The sequence below is a fragment of the Dreissena polymorpha genome, chromosome 7 (genome assembly GCF_020536995.1).
Source record: "Dreissena polymorpha isolate Duluth1 chromosome 7, UMN_Dpol_1.0, whole genome shotgun sequence".
Classification (NCBI taxonomy): domain Eukaryota; kingdom Metazoa; phylum Mollusca; class Bivalvia; order Myida; family Dreissenidae; genus Dreissena; species Dreissena polymorpha.
In genome coordinates, this window is record NC_068361.1 from 102530574 (window position 1) to 102547785 (window position 17212).

Here is a 17212-nt window from a genome sequence, read left to right on the forward strand (position 1 = left end):
TGAAGCTCTTATCACGTTGTGCAACTTTTTTCCATTATATAGTATATATAATATATATAATTGAACTATCACAAAGAGCTGTTAGGTTTTTTATCCTTACAGTTACTGTATTTTTTAGAGTCCGCAAATGTGGAGTTCATTTGCGATGCCGTGAATTTTTTTATCGTAAGCAACCACTGTTAGATTTGTAGGTCACTATTTATACTGTGAAAAGTCCAACCATTGTTGATAACGAACGATTAAAAAACATGTCCGGTGACCATACTGCATTTGAATAGAATTTGGATATACAAGTAGTGTGTAACCGTTGTTAATTTCGATGCGCGAATGGGATGCGCAATGAATCATCCAGAGATCATTCTACTTTCGGTTTGTAAACGGTCACGTTTCGTTAATTGCATTACGTTTCAAATAATAGTAATAGTGATACCCGTTTGTTCGATGAACTTTTATATCATACCTGAACTTAAAGCATTTTCCGCTACTAGTCAGCGATATTTCTCGGACGAAATTCAGTAGATCTGCAAGACGGTTGTCAGACAACTCGCCCCAAAGCCAATTCGCCATATTTCTCGGACGAAATTCAGTAGATCTGCAAGACGGTTGTCAGACAACTCGCCCCAAAGCCAATTCGCCCCAAAATCTGATCAACTCACCCCGAATTTGTTAAAAAATTGCCCACATCAAAAGACAACTTGCCCTAAATGTAAAAGAAAACTCGCATGTACTTCTACATTTGTCAAGCTATTGAATTGATAATAGAAATGTGCCAGCATGAAGTGTAAATGTGCAAAACACTATTTTCTCATGCATATAAACTTCTCCCTCTAATTACATGAAGGAGAGATGACTTCTCATCCTTTTGATTATTTACTTTGAGCCAAATATTGACCAATAATATATTATTTAAATTGAGTCAAATGCAATAATAAAACAACATTAAGACTGTAAATAGTGTGTTTGTTTATATTTCTTAATGTTTTTCCTAAACTGCTAAATGTGAGTTGTTTCTGATTAATCATGATTTGAATGTAGTAAAGTCAATTTCTTATCTCCCTTTTTACATAACATACGTTTACTTTTTTGTGGGAGTTTCGTCCTCTCGCCAGTGTTCGTTCACCCATGAAAGCTCGTGCAATTGTGGTCATGTCAAATCGTTATTTAGAATTGATCCGATGCAAGATTTTCATTGGTCATTCAAATGTACCTGTTGATTTCATTATGAAATTACTGATCACGCTTGCGTTTGCCAAGACCGTCTAGTGGACGCAAGTCCATAGTCGTTGTTTTATTCCAACCTGGTCTTTTCCGTCATGGCTATATTGGTCAGCGTCAATAAATACAACTAAACCTCCACGGCGTTGATTGAATGATGTGCCCCCACCCACACAACCACTACATGAATGAAATAAGTGAAGTTGATTAAACGCTAAACATAAACCACTTCTACTTTGCGTAGCCTCACTTATCCCTAATTTCATCACCAGTGAGAAGTCACTTCAATCCCCTAAATTTGAATGTAGGCTGAGCCCTGGACACATATGCAGACATGTCACCATCGTATTTCTCGTAGAAAAAGTACCTTTCTTTAAAAAATATTCTTTTGATTAGCTATAAACAATGTCTGGACGTGGATTGATGCGAGCCATCCGTGTTGCCCAGTTTGGTGGGCCAGAGGTGTTAAAGATCGATTTCCAAGTTCCTGTACCTGTCCCTACAGATACACAGGTATACCAGTAATAACAGTCCACACAACTAACACAAATATATACATTTTTTATATATGAAATAAGTTACACATTAAAATGGGACTCCATAATTTGATTTTGAATGTTTTGAATTAAGGGGAAAACAGTTCTGGTTTCTTGTGGCATAGCCAAAGTTTGTCACTTAATGATATCATAATAAGTACCGTAATTACTCTTAGTTTTCACTTGCTTTCCCTTTTTCAGCAAAACAATTTTTTGTGTGTGACTCCAATTTATCGGACATCCAGATTTTAAAATATAATTTATGACTCAACATTTTAGGTCAGCTGCTTTTTATAATATTTCAACCTATTTGTATTGATCAATTGATTCATTACACATGTTTTACAAATTGATAACAGTCATAGCTGGTAGATGAATGGGATAAATCACTGGACTGTTACATTTGCCTTATTTGAGAAATGGCTTAACCTGATATTTAATGAAGTGATCAATAGTAAGGCAACAATAAATTCTGCTGAATGTATTTGTGTTTTTTGGTGTGTTTTTTTGGGGGAACAAACGTATGATGTCTATTTGTACTAAAAATGTTTATCTGATTGCTCATTGAAATTGGTGTTGAAGTGACAAATCTCCTGCAATTACATGTATCTACAGAAATATTCCTTAGCTTAAGTGTGGCAGAAAGGATCCAATTTTATGCCTTATAAGTTATTTTAATGTTTTTTAATGACAAAGAATTCATGATTTGCAATGTTAAATTGATTGCAAATTTAAGATTTATACTACAGTATAATTATCAAATGCAAATAATTGTGCACTTTGGTTAACTTAAAGAACAAGCTTGGAACATCAATTTGTTAAACAAAATTATACACTATGACATTATTAAAAATTCATTGAAACATATCCTGTAGAAATTGATATTTAACAGTGTGGTATTTACAAGCACATGCTATCATTTATTGGTTACAATAGGCACAGGAATATGTGAACATTGAATGAATGAGGTGTATCAGTGTGTCTACATTTTTGGACTCTGTAAAATAGGTGATCAGCGGCAGCTTTTGTGTGTAAAGCAAATGCACCCTTATTTAACCCTTTGCATGCTGGGAAATTTGTCGTCTGCTAAAATGTTGTCTGCTTAATTTCTAAAATTAGCATTTTCTTCGATTTTTTTCAAAAAATATTATCAGAATAGCAAACAGTTTGGATCCTGATGAGACGCCACGTTCTGTGGCGTCTCATCTGGATCCAAACTGTTTGCAAAGGCCTTCAAAATTTGGTTCCTGCACTGAAAGGGTTAAAAGTTGAAATTAAATAAGACTATGAACACACAATTTTGGGGACAAATGACATTTTCTTTTTAATCCTTTCACTCTCATAGGCAAAAGTGAAAATAGCTATGTGCACTCAGCATTAAACGAGAACAGCCTGCAAGTAACTCACAGTTAGTTCAGGTTTAATGTTGCTTGCTGCTCATCAGTATCTGATATTGTTAATGTCTGACATTCTTCAGGTATTGGTAGAAGTAAAAGCAGCGGGCGTGAATCCTGTGGACACGTACATCCGTAATGGCACCTACGCTGTTAAACCCCCTCTGCCATACACGCCAGGAGCTGACGGGGCTGGAATTGTGTCACAGATTGGGGCCAGTGTCACAAAGTTTAAGGTATGTAAAATATTAGTGTGTAATTTCCATAACAGCTGTGTAATACATGTATTTTTGTTTTAGCCTGGTTTACTTTTTCATTGAAAAACTTGCCTGATGTTTTTAGGTGTTATAATAAGTACATATTACACTGTAGTTGTATTGGCAAAAATCATATGGGTAATCTGGTTGTATTATCCTGTTCTAATTTTGGCAAAAATTCATTGGGAATGTTTCTGTATTACACTGGGCTGGTGTTGGCAAAACTCCATAGAGGAATATTTCTTTATAACACTGGGCTCGTATATGCAAAACTTACAGGTGAAACACTCAATAGGGAAGTCTTTCTCTTAACTTAAGTTGTGCTAAGTGTCACGGTAAAAAGATGTATTAAGGTGGAAAAGATGTGTAAGCAGCCGAGTTAGCTCACTCGGTAGAGCACTCGCCTCGTTCGTGAGGAGAGATCCTGAGTTGGTATTGATAACTTCAAATCTAATTTTCTTTTCAAACTACAATATTTTTTACTACAAATGATGCAATATTAATAGTTGAAGCAATATTGACTTTTAACAGCTTTATGAATACAAGTCCAGTACAGAACTTTCGTACTGAATCCCTTAAAGTTTTAACAGTCATGACATGTTCTTTTGGGTTTCCACAGGAAGGTGATAAAGTGTTCCTAATAAGGACTGTGTCTGGCGGGTATGCAGAATATACAGTCGCTGAGGAAGCTATGGTCGGGAAGTTACCTGACCGCCTGAGTTTTTCCCAGGGTGCCGGTCTGGGAGTACCTTGCTATACAGCGTATCGTGCATTATGCATAAAGTAAGAATAGAGTATTTAAGTATAAGGTGTATTTGGGGAAAATTGTTAGTTAAAAAAGATACTTATAATTTGTATTTTATGTAGAATGTGGTCCCGCACTGGCTTATTCGTTACAATGTATAGTAAGTTAATTTTATTTAAATTTATTTATTCCTTTAAATAGAAAAATACAATAACAGTGGAAAGTGTCTTCCACGATAAGCTGTTACTCAGGACTACACTTTGTACAATCTCATTAATATGACAAGCTTCTTCTTTACTCTCCAGTAACATCAAATGAAGCCACCCTTAGGATTTGATTTTAATTAGATTGACACTTTCAGCAATTGCTTTTTAGTCCCCTACCGGTGAAACCGGAGAGGGACTTATGGTTTGCGCTCTATGTGTCTGTCAGTCTGTCACACTTTTCTGGATCCTGGAATACCTTAAAAAGTTCTTCATATTTTTTCATGAAACTTGAAACATGGACTGATGGCAATATGGAGATTATGCACGTCATTTCATTTTGTTCCTACATCAAGAATTCTGTTTGCTATGGCAACAGATAAACTACAAATATTGGTGAAAATGGTGGATCCTGCGTAGGTAGGGGACTTTTATTGCTTGACAATAGTCTTGTTTTAACTTGGTCTTCAAATACACATCTTCTTTTAAGACCTGTGATTTTCCTTTTGAATTAAAGTTGTAACACTTAATATCTGCCATAAAAGGATATACCAGGATGTATAGATTTTTGTCCTTAAATGTGGCTTTCCTTTATTTGTATAGTGACTAGAGGATAAAGATACTTTCTCAGAGACATACGGTTTTTTGAGTCAGATACAAAAAGCAAGAATCATCATTTTTAGCTTGGCTGTTTTTTGGAGAGAACCCGAGGTATTGTCATAGCCAGCTCGTCGTGTCGTGTCCGTCGCCGTTTCCGCCGTCTGCGTCGTGCTAAAACCTTAACATTTTGTCAAGGTTTTGAACATTGGCTCTAAAATCATAGTTCTTCAACCTACAACTTTGAAACTTCATCTGTAGCTGCACCTTGATGAGTTTTACATGCCACGCCCATTTTTGGATCACTAGGTCAAAGGTCAAGGTCACTGTGACCTCTTAGAAAAAAAATTCTGTCAAGCTTTCATTTATGCAAAACTGCACTCGCAGCTGAGTGTGGCACCCGTTATGCGGTGCTCTTGTTCTATACTGTTATTTCCCTTTGTTTAGTTGTTGCCCAACATTTGAAGTGTCCAAACATATAGAATAATTATGGTTATGCAATAATTGTTATCAATGCGGTGGCTTTATTTCATACACAGTCATGTTCTGTTATGTTGCATCATTTTTGCTGTTGCCTAGATTTATTCAGCTATTTCACGATAACAAACAACTTGATACAAAACCATATTAAAAAAGTCACTTTATGTATAATTTTGTATTATATATGTATAATGAGACTGGATATTTTTTATTTTGTGTTGTTTCTATAATCATCATTACTTTATCTAGAACTTATTATTTAAACACCAGTCACATTTCTTAATTATACCATTTGAGTCTATTCCACACTTTTAGATCTAAGCAACCATTTGTAGTTTTCATGGGAAAACTTTCCATTTAATTTTTCAGAGCTAAAGATAAGATGAAGCCAGGAAACACTGTGCTAGTGCATGGAGCCAGTGGAGCTGTAAGGCCAACCCATACTCTTAGTTTGTTTTGCCAAATTTTCATACAGGCGCATTCAAATCTAAGTGCACATTTTGTTTTAAATGTTTGTGTTTTAGCAGCGTTCATGCAGACCTAGGATAGAATTGTATTTGGGTTATGTTGATAAAGGTCAGTTACTTTAACAAAAAAAAACTCTTTCCAAATAATGGTAATTCGGTCTTACAAATTTTAAATATTGGGCATAATTATTCCTTGGGATGGTAGGATTGGTCTGCCCACAAAATCAACAAAAATAATTTTAGTCGTGCCCTGTGAAAAGGTAGTTTAATACATGTGCGTTAAGTGTCATCCCAAATAAGCCTGTGCAGTCTGCACAGGCTAATCATGGACAACACTTTCCGCGTAAACAAGATTTTTGCTAAGAAGAGACTGTCTTTAAACGAAATATACCATTAAAGCAAAAAAGTGTCCTCCCTGATTAGCCTGTGCAGACTACACAGGCTAATCTGGGACGACACTTTATACACATGCATTAAACCCCCTTTTCACAGAGCACGGCTCATTTCAATTCTCTTGAAGAATGAGTTTGCAGTAATTTTGTACAGTTATTCTACTGTTTTAGGTGGGTCTGGCATGTGTCCAGATAGGTGTTGCCAAGGGCCTGAGAGTGCTTGGGACGGCAGGGACCCCAGAAGGGCTGGACTTGGTACTTAAAAACGGAGCAGCAGGGGCTTTCAACCATAAGGAACAGGGCTACACTGACAAAATACTGGTAGGTGATGAAATAACCACATCTTATTTATACTATTTGTTTTTTTTCAGTTGTACATGATACTCTCAAAATATCTATAATTATATTGGCTATAACTCTAAAGAGTAATGTTTTGTATGTAACATTTTATTAGCTCATCTATTTTTTGAAAAAAAATTATGAGCTATTGTCATCACCTTGGCGTCGGCGTCTGGTTAAGTTTTGTGTTTAGGTACACTTTTCTCATAAAGTATCAAAGCCATTGCTTTCATACTTGCAACACTTACTAACTATTGTAAGGGGACTGTACAGGCAAAGTTATGTAACTCGGACTGGCATTTTGACAGAATTATGTGCCCTTTTTATACTTAGAAAATTGAAAATTTGGTTAAGTTTTGTGTTTTGGTCCACTTTACCCCTAAAGTATCATAAATATTGCTTTCATACTTGGAACACTCGCAAACTATCAAAAGGGGACAGTAAAGGATAAGTTGCATAACTCTGTTTTTTTCATTTTTACCGAAATATGGCCCTTTTTGACTTAGTAACTTTGAATATATGGTTACATTTTGTGTTTAGATTCACTTTACTTCTAAAGCATCAAGGCTATTGCTTTTAAACTTTAAAACTATTATGCTATCATGAGGGTACTGTACCTGGCAAGTTGAATTTTACCTTGACCTTTGAATGACCTTGACTCTCAAGATCAAATTATTAAATTTTGCTAAAATTGCCATAACTTCTTTATTTATGATGAGATTCTATTCATACTTTGACAAAACAACTCTTACCTGACATACCACAATTGACTCTGTCCAAACCATCCCCCACGCCCCCCCCCCAATTCCCCCCCATTTTTTTTAAATTAAAGATCATGTAATAAATGACCACCACACCCTCACAGTATACCCCCTCCTCACCCCCACCCCCAAAAAAAAATTATTCCCCCAGTAGGGTGGGATATAGCAGTTGAACTGTATGTCAGTATGTCAGTCAGTCTGTCTGTCAGTCTGAAAAAAACTTTAACATTGGCCATAACTTTTTCACTTTTTGAGGTAGCAACTTGATATATAGCATGCATGTGTATCTCATAGAGCTGCACATTTTGAGTGGTGAAAGGTCAAGGTCTAGTCATCCTTCAAGGTCAAATGTCAAATTTATGGTGTCTGTCCGTCCGAAAACTTTAACATTGGCCATAACTTTTTCAATATTGAAGATAGCAACTTGATATTTGGCATGCATGTGTATCTCATAGAGCTGAACATTTTGAGTGGTGAAAGGTGAAGGTGAAGGTAATCCTTCAAGGTCAAATGTCAAATATATGGCGTCTGTCCGTCCGAAAACTTTAACATTGGCCATAACTATTTAAATATTGAAGATAGCAACTTGATATTTGGCATGCATGTGTATCTCATGAAGCTGCACATTTTGAGTGGTGAAGTTCAAGGTCAAGGTCATCCTTCAAGGAAAACAAAATAAAAAAACTAAAAGCGGTGTTCTCATGAAGCTGCACATTTTGAGTAGTGGAAGTTCAAGGTCATCCTTTAAGGTCAAGGTCATCCTTCAAGGTCAAAGATAAAAAACAAATAAAAAATTTCAAAGCGGCATTATCATGAAGCTGCACATTTTGAGTGGTGGAAGTTCAAGGTCAAGGTTATTCTTCAAGGTCAAGTTCATCCTTTAAGGTCAAAGGTAAAAAAAAAATCAAAGCGGCGTTATCATGAAGCTGCACATTTTGAGTGGTGTAGGTTCAAGGTCAAGGTCATCCTTCAAGGTCAAGGTCATCCTTCAAGGTCAAAGGTCAAACAAAATATAAAAAAACAAGGCGGCGTTATCATGAAGCTGCACATTTTGAGTGGTGGAAGTTCAAGGTCAAGGGCATCCTTCAAGGTAAAAAAAATAAATTCAAAGCGGCGTTCTCATGAAGCTGCACATTTTGAGTGTTGGAAGTTCAAGGTCATCCTTCAAGGTCAAGGTCATCCTTCAAGGTCAAAGGTAAAAAAGATTAAAAAATTAAAAGCGGCGTTCTCATGAAGCTGCACATTTTGAATGATGGAAGTTCAAGGTCAAGGTCATTCTTCAAGGTCAAGGTCATCCTTCAAGGTCAAAGGTCAAAAAAATAATAATTTCAAAGCAGCGTTATCATAAAATTGCACATTTTTAGTGGTGGAAGTTCAAGGTCATCCTTCAAGGTCAAGGTCATCTTTTAAGGTCAAAGGTAAAAAAATAAATATTTCAAAGCGGCCTTCTTATAAAGCTGCACATTTTGAGTGTGGGAAGTTCTAGGTCAAGGTCATCCTTCAAGGTCAAAGGTAAAAAAATAATAAATAATAATAATTTCAAAGCGGCGCAATAGGGGGCATTGTGTTTCTGACAAACACATCTCTTGTTTTTTTCAAACATGGTTAAAAAACACAAATATTTATTTTTATTATTTTATTTTTGAAATATTGTCCAACCATCCCACCCAAGAACCCCCGCCCCCCCCCCTCCCCAAAAAATATTTTTTTTTGCATTTTTGGAAGATAATGTAATAAATGACCACACCCCCACACTATACACCATTCTCCACTCCACCTCTCCATCCTTTGTGATTGAAATTTAGATAGGTCCCTGCACCTTTAAAAAGAAAAATAGATGAGCGGTCTGCACCTGCAAGGCAGTGCTCTTGTTATGGTCTTGTCTTAAGTTGTTCAAATCATGCAACTGCGATGGAAACTGAGCGTCACATAGTTTATTTTGACTTTTAGATAAACCTGTATATGTTGGAAACGATCTTTTTTGAAATTACTAAGCTCAGAGCCTTGATTTTTGATATGCAATGTGTCATGGTTGGTTTAAAACATGCGTCTGTGATCAAAATTGTCCATGCACCGGGGGTCGTCATATAATTTAGTTAAACTGATCACAACATGCTGATGGTGAGTTTTTGAGATAACCTTGTGTCAATCATTCATTTTCTCACTTCCATCATGTATCGTCAACGTTTACCTTGTGACACTTATGTCAGAACATTTGTCAAAATGATATAGTTGACGAGTTCAAAACTTGGTCCAGGGCTTAATCTGCCATTTGCAACATTAGCCAAAGGTTAGAAATAAGCAAATTTGGTTCAAGAAATTACAATTTGGATACATCTTTTTGTTCATAAAACCCCATGAAAAAACCAAGTTTGATATTTTTTTCAATTGAACTGCAGCCAGTTGATGGGGCATTTTTCCTTATATGGCTATTATGAAACCTTATGAATACTTTATAAGTCACATTTATCAGCCAATATGCATGAAACTTACTTAGAACATTTTGTGCTAATGATAATTTGTCAAAGTCTAAAATAGGTTCCAGTCTGTTAAAAAAAGGCAGTCAGGGGACAGGGCAGTTTTCTTTATATGGATTTAATGAAACAATTTGAACACTCTAGAAATCACATGTTTTTGTGCAATCATCACCACACTTGCTCAAAACATTTGTTCCAATGATATGTTTATAGTAAATTCTTAACCATCTTCACTGGTTTCTTTTAATTATTTTAATAAAAAATTAATCAAACAAAATTGGAACATTAATAGACTTTGTTGGTTTATATCGGAATACATTGACAATGCACAGAAAATGCATCATTACCATATAGTGGCTTAAAGCCATAAGATAGTTTTCATTTTTGTCATCTACAAAAACTCACTGGTGCTCTGCCATTCTATAATTGTGATTAATTTATGATATGTAATGAATCAACACTGGTATTTGTTGAATCTTTTAATGTCCCCCACCACTATAGTGGGGGACATATTGTTTTCGCCCTGTCTGTTGCTTTGTTGGTTTGTTTGTTTGCGTCAAACTTTAACATTTTGCCATAACTTTTGCAATATTGAAGATAGCAACTTCATATTTGGCATGCATGTGTATCTCATGGAGCTGCACATTTTGAGTGGTGAAAGGTCAAGGTCAAGGTCATCCTTCAAGGTCAAAGGTAAAAAAAAACAAATCCAAGGGAAGTAATAAAAAATCATAGCGACGCAGAAGGGGACATAGTGTTTCTGACAAACACATTTCTTGTTTTAAGTACATTCTGGCTACAAAAGCAATTTTTGCCTATTTCCAGGCAGCCACCAATGGCGCGGGACCAGACATCATCCTTGAGATGTTGGCCAACGTGAATCTGGAGACAGACTTGGAGATCATCAACAAGGGAGGCATCATTGTGGTAGGTGGAATATTGGATGAATGAATACCAGCTTGTCTTAAATTGAGCTTTGTACTTGGAAAACTAAACGAACATATAGGGTAGGCGAACAGTGTCATTCCTGATAAGCCTGTGCAAAATTTAGGCACATGCATTAAGCCCAGTTTTCCCAAAACGACAATCAATTAATGGCAAGTTATCAACTGTATATACAATACAGACCAAGACATACTACAGGACTTTAATATAAAAAATGATTTAAGCTGTGGATCAACTCTTCATATTGATTGCTTTTTGATGAAAATAGATGGCTGTGAAAGCTTGATGGTCGTATATAAACTCTTGAGTAGGTTTTCAAAGAAAACCAGTTATTGGTATCATTTATCCAGGAACTCCTGTTTCTTGTTGCATACTAGGTCGTTGGAAGCAGGGGCAATATAGAGGTCACCCCACGTTTCTTCATGCATAAAGAGGCCATTGTCACTGGAATGGCACTGTGGAATTCTCCACCAGTAAGTAGATGGTAACACTGTTACAATACCCTATGCTATAATGTTCTTATTTTAGGTTATGTGTGCTAGTACGGAGCTGACATACCATATTAGACCAGTTGAAATGCTAGTCCGATGCTAGTATTCCAGCTGTGCACCAGTCCAAATCGCTCTGTGAAAAGGGGGTTTAATGCATGTGCGTAAAGTGTCGTCCCAGATTAGCCTGTGCAGTCTGCACAGGCTTATCAGGGACGACACTTTCTGGCTTAACTGGATTTTTGCTATGCAGTGACTTTCTTTAAACGAAAAATATCATACAGGCAAAAAATGTCGTTCCTGATTAGCCTGTGCGTACTGCACAGGCTAAACTGGGACAACACTTCGCGCACATGCATTAAACCCCCTTTTCACAGAGCACGGCCCATATTTTTTTATTATATACTTATAACAAGTTAATTTCATTACTCACGTCCTTTATATTTATTAAAACCCTGCGAAAGAATGTGAGCTTTTGCGTTACTCATTAACGATTTGTGATGTAAGCTATAAACATGTTACTCAAGACATACATTTTTAGAGAATATTAAAAAAATTAGTTCAAGCATATTTAAATTCGGGACATATTATTGAACCACCTTTTTGAATATCTGCAATAGGTGCAGTTTCAAAGCATGTAGATTATATCGAATATTGTTAAGGATTTGTTCAAAGGTGGCTTGGAAATTATCACAATGCCAATACAGTAATATATGGGACAATCACTTGGCATAAAATATGACAACTGATTGGTTGATATAAATAGGTATATATGTGTAATACAATAATATTTCTTGTTCACATGTATCAGCAGCCTAAATGATTTAATTAAAAAATCTTCCAGACTTTAAAAGCATTGTCTTCTATACATATGCAATAAGTATCGCAAGAAAGCTAAGTACAATGTGCAATAAAAAAAACAGCATAATATAAAATGCATATTGACAAGGTTTTGGGCGTAGTTTTAAGTCATCCAATTTCAACCACCACAAAGTTGCTGTGATCTTTTAAAAAATATTTATAATGAATTTTATTAACGATAAAGCTTTTTTGGTAAATGCATGTTTTAGGTGTTGTTATGTTTTATTTCTGTTACTTGTGAGGAACAAAGCAAAAACCAGATTTTACCAAAACTTTAAAGGAATAATCATAGGGTGACCCTCTTTCAAGATTTTTCAAATCGTTAAGGTCTAGTGCAAATATTGGTAACCAGAGCAAAAAATAGATGTTAATAATGAAAAATTAAAAAATCTCAGAAACTGGAAGGGTCAGGGATTTTATATTTGGTGTGTAGCATCAAATAGGGTCCTCTGACAAATTGTCCCCTGGGGTAAAAACTGGCGGAATTTAGACCCCTGCCATTTTTATCAGAATAATCTTAGGTCTGACCTCATTTGCATCTGTCGATAAGGTGTGAAACATTATAGAGTAAGGTGTGAAACATTATAGAGTAACCCTCAACAAGGATTGTTGAACTCATTCTGCTGGGTTTGAAACTGGCCTTTAAAACTTACACATCTGAGCAGTCTAGGTCACTTGTGACCAACTTGTTCCACTTGCTACCAAAATCAAAACTTCACTATTAGCAGTTGAGTAGCGTTCTGAGAAAACTGGGCATAATGCATGTGCGTAAAGTGTCATCACAGATTAGCCTTACAGTCCGCACAGGCTAATCAGGGTAGACACTTTCCGCTTTTATGACATTTTTCGTTAAAATGAAGTCTCCTAGCAAAAATCCAATTTAGGCAGACTGCACAGGCTAATGTGGGACGACACTTTACGCACATGCATTATTCCCAGTTTTCTCAGAACACGACTCATTTGGACCAAATCCATCTTTCTGTCATTAATCTTTTCAGGAAGAATGGTTGGAAATGCATCAAGGGATATCAGATGGACTTAATGCAGGCTGGCTCCAACCAAACGTCCAAAAGGAGTATAAGCTGGAAGAGGCTGGGTTAGCGCATGAAGAAGTTATCAACAATTCTGGCACAACGGGCAAGAGGGTCATAGTGATGTAACTTAAAGTGATCATATTTGAAAATTTGGATTGGAATTTAGCTCATATTTCAAACAAATTCTTTGTTAAGTTATGCTATTAGTCTATATTTGGGCATTTTGTACTTGTAAATACAAAAAATGTTTACAAAAGTTACTATTGTAAAATCTGATTGTGAAAGATTTGTATGTAGGAAACTATGTTTTCTTTTCACATTGTCTCATCATGATACCAAAGATTGTGTACTTTTATTCATCGCCTTCAAATAGAAATGTGTTATAATAGTGATCATAGCATATGAACACTCTAATTCGGTGTGAATAGATTCCTCTTTTTTTTTCCTAATTCCTTGAAATTGAAAAATTGTTGTCAATGATAGTTTATCTGCTATGTACCAGTATTCTCAGATTTGTGTTAAATTGAAATTCTATAGCATATACCAATTTATGTAGTCTATTTTTTCCTGAGGAATGGAGCTTTTTTATCATTTGCATGTGCCTTTCAAAGGAAAAGAACTTTGTATACGTATTGAAATTGTATGTTATGTATTTTGTTATTTTACCATAATGGGAGCTTGACACAAATCACCCCCCTTTCACCCTCATGTTTATCTGTCAATATTATAGGTACTACCTCACTGATTGTGAGGCAAATATAAGTCAGGCCAAAACATTTGTTTGCAACCTAAAGAATACCTTACTGTCATAAAATGGCAGCACTGAATAGTCAAATGATAATACAAATGATATCTTACTGTTTGGAAAAAGGCCCTTCTAAAAATGACCTAGAACTTTTCACGATGTGATTTGATAATTGTTATTCAGGTCTTTATGACCTGGTAGATTCCTATTGCTTATTCAAATCTAACATTCATTTTGAGGAAATTGCAAATATTCATTCAATTGTCAATTTCTTCATATCCTTACATGTATTGATTATTAGTATGCAAGTATTATTTTGATATCAGCAAAAAAGCTTGTGTAGAGATAAATTGAATTTGGGTTATTTTATTTTGTGTGACTTGAGCTTTATTATGGTTTCATATATGTTTGTAACAAATAGCAACATAATTGGGACAATATGAATACACTTTCTCATTATTGAAGTGTACAAAGTACTTCATCTATAATCAAGTGACATATGCTAAAACTTCATGATTCTTTTTTGTACAGATTGACATGATCTGTGTGGTCCAAAGATTTGTTTTTAATGTGATAGTTCCATATGTGTACATTGTATAGAATAATGGTAGGTGGTGAGCAAAATTTCTTATTCCAAAGTCAACAGAACTCGATCATTACATCCCAAGGGTTTCATTCGAAATACTACAGTGTTCTCCATAAATATCTAAGTAGCCAGTTATATTTTCAAGGTAACCAAGTTCCAGGGACAAAGAACTGCATTGGGCCTTTTTTCCCCCGTTTTGAATGGATATACATATTTTGAGGAAAAGTAGCCGGCGCAAAGATTTTTAGTAACCGGTAAAATCGCAGGCTGCCTTTGCATCCGGAGAACACTGTACAAGCTCTCATATTTCCATTGTGCACATACACATTTTCATAATGTATTCAAGTTTTTGCTATGTATTTACAGGGACCTATACAAACAAATATTGCTTGTATATGTCCCTGGTATTTATTGTTTATGTGACTTTTGATATTTTGTCTTTGCAAACATTAATTGGGTGCTTTTCATGCGTAATAATTTTGTTGATACTCAGAAGAAGAAAGTACATGTTTAGTTGTGTTATTTTCTCAAAACACTTAGATTGTTTGTCTTGAGCAATCTTGCTTCATGTGCGATTATGAAGTTTCTTATGAAACCATAGTCCTCAATAACAACGCAGTAATGGTATTCTTTAAACGGGTCCAGCGTTTTTAGTACTTACGAAATATATGGGGATTTTGAACGTTTTGATGCGGAGAACAACATGCGCAATGTTCGTATGGCTACCTAACCACCAGTTATATATACATATAGGATCTTGCATGAGTGGTGGTTTTGTATTGAATTTATTAAACGAGTCGTCTAAATAAAGATAAAACGAGGCTTGCCGAGTTTTTATCTTTATTTAAATGACGAGTTTAATAAATTTAATACAAAATGACCACGAATTTAAGATTCTATTTATAACATGACCAACACATTTTCTCTTTATTTTATGCTCTTTTCACCTTTTTATTACAGTGTAAAAGAGTTTAACTAAAGAAATTTGCTGGAATAATGACGTCATTTCGTCACAAAAATGACGTCATTTCACAGTTATATAACTAGTGTAATAACACCCATGTAATAAACAAAATTGAGCATTACGTTATTTCACTTCTGGAGCGTACTGTAGGTCATGTTATAAACACGATTAACTGCGATGCAGTGACATTATCACACAGTCGCCATTTTAAAATTCATGAGGTTAAGTAACCTCCAGGATGAATTTCAAATTTAAATATTTGCCAAGCAACACTAAAATGTTACTATCTCGTTGACGCATTATTAATGCGCAATTCTATTAACATCATTTCAGTCGGTTAAATTGTATGATAATGCAATTTCATTGAGACTTTGTAAGCATTAATGCAGTATTACATTAACATGTATTGTTCATAATTAATAAATCACATTTTGGGAGGATAAAGTAATAAAAAAAAAGTATGTGACGTCAGTCTAGGCTAGCACTCAACGTGAGATTTGATCCGCTAAATTACCGCCCTAGCGGTAAATCTGAAATGGGTATTGTTTTCAAAGAGGCCAATTCTTACACGCCCAAAATTGCAATCTTTTACGATCGTGCGGCATCTGTAAGATTATTGTTTTCATAATAATGAATGTATGTATAAATACTTAAAACAAATCGGTTATACGGAAAATGCGATTAAATATCGCAAAGAAATGTAAACATTTGTAGAGCTTATTAAGAGGGTTCTGTCACGAAAATACCAAGGCGCCTGTTTAACTACATGCCTTTCGTATGAATATATAATGTAATGGGTGTTTTTTCGATATAAGTGAAAACAAACCATTTTAATAAATATCAAACAATTTAGCGAAACATAACCAATTGCGTAATGTAACATCGTGAACACCGTCCAAAAGCTTACAATATCATCTGGCAAATGATGTAACAGTTCACCAAACAGCGACTTTTAAAATTTCACTGACTGAACGGTCACTAAGTAATCATATTCAAACGCGAAGAAGAAACACGAATAGTTACTTTTCGCCTTAACAAGATTTTCGGTACGAAGGAATTCCTTTAACGAAAAGTACCATAAATACGGAAAGTGTCGTCCCTGATTAGCCTGTGCGGACTGCACAATCTAATCTGACACGACACTTTACGCACATGCATTATGCCCAGTTTTCTCAGAACAAGACAAATATTTTCCTTATTCTGTCGCGAAAAATGCAGCGTGTCATGCCGGTAAACCTTATTTGAAATGCATTTTAATAAATATTTATTATCCGACCTACATTATTATGCATTGATTTTCATGAACATGTGATATACTTTGGTTCAATTACACATATATTTAAGGAAGAAAATGCAAATTCCTAATTCGGCTTGAATAAGAAATAAGGAATTGGTTTCTTACCCCTTATTCGTAAATTAATTAATGAATTAAAGTATGCTTGGTTTTGTTTTGATTTTCTTTAGAATTAATGGTATAATTTATCTTTAAGGGCTTTTATCGAATATGTTTATGTTGAATAAGGATCAGTTATCATAGTTTAAGTTAAATGAAACAGTGCTAACAGTTTTAAGATGTTTATGTATTTTAAACATTAGGTTTGGTTCTTAGAGAAATACACATTTGATGTTTATTTTATATACCACCAAAACACACAATCCAACGCTGAAACAGTGTCAGTATGCTCATTCTGCCAAATCAATATATTACATGTTTCAACAAAAAGGA

The 17212-nt window shown here is 35.1% G+C and overlaps 1 protein-coding gene across 3 annotated transcripts; it reads left to right on the forward strand.

Annotated features, from left to right (window-relative positions):
• Positions 1-286: 286 nt before the first annotated feature.
• Positions 287-15035, forward strand: LOC127837099 (zeta-crystallin-like). 3 transcript variants are annotated; one of them, XM_052363940.1, is made up of 9 exons: positions 287-369; positions 1612-1728; positions 3229-3381; positions 4022-4185; positions 5797-5854; positions 6458-6607; positions 10689-10790; positions 11186-11281; positions 13156-15035. In XM_052363940.1, exons 2-9 carry the CDS (start codon positions 1621-1623, stop codon positions 13315-13317), a joined length of 993 nt encoding a protein of 330 aa, XP_052219900.1. In that variant the 5' UTR covers positions 287-369; positions 1612-1620; the 3' UTR covers positions 13318-15035. The 3 variants fall into 3 exon arrangements, with proteins under 3 accessions (XP_052219900.1, XP_052219902.1, XP_052219901.1); XM_052363941.1 differs by lacking the exon at positions 287-369 and adding an exon at positions 376-706; XM_052363942.1 differs by lacking the exon at positions 1612-1728 and having other exon boundaries at positions 316-369.
• The last annotated feature ends 2177 nt before the right edge of the window (positions 15036-17212 follow it).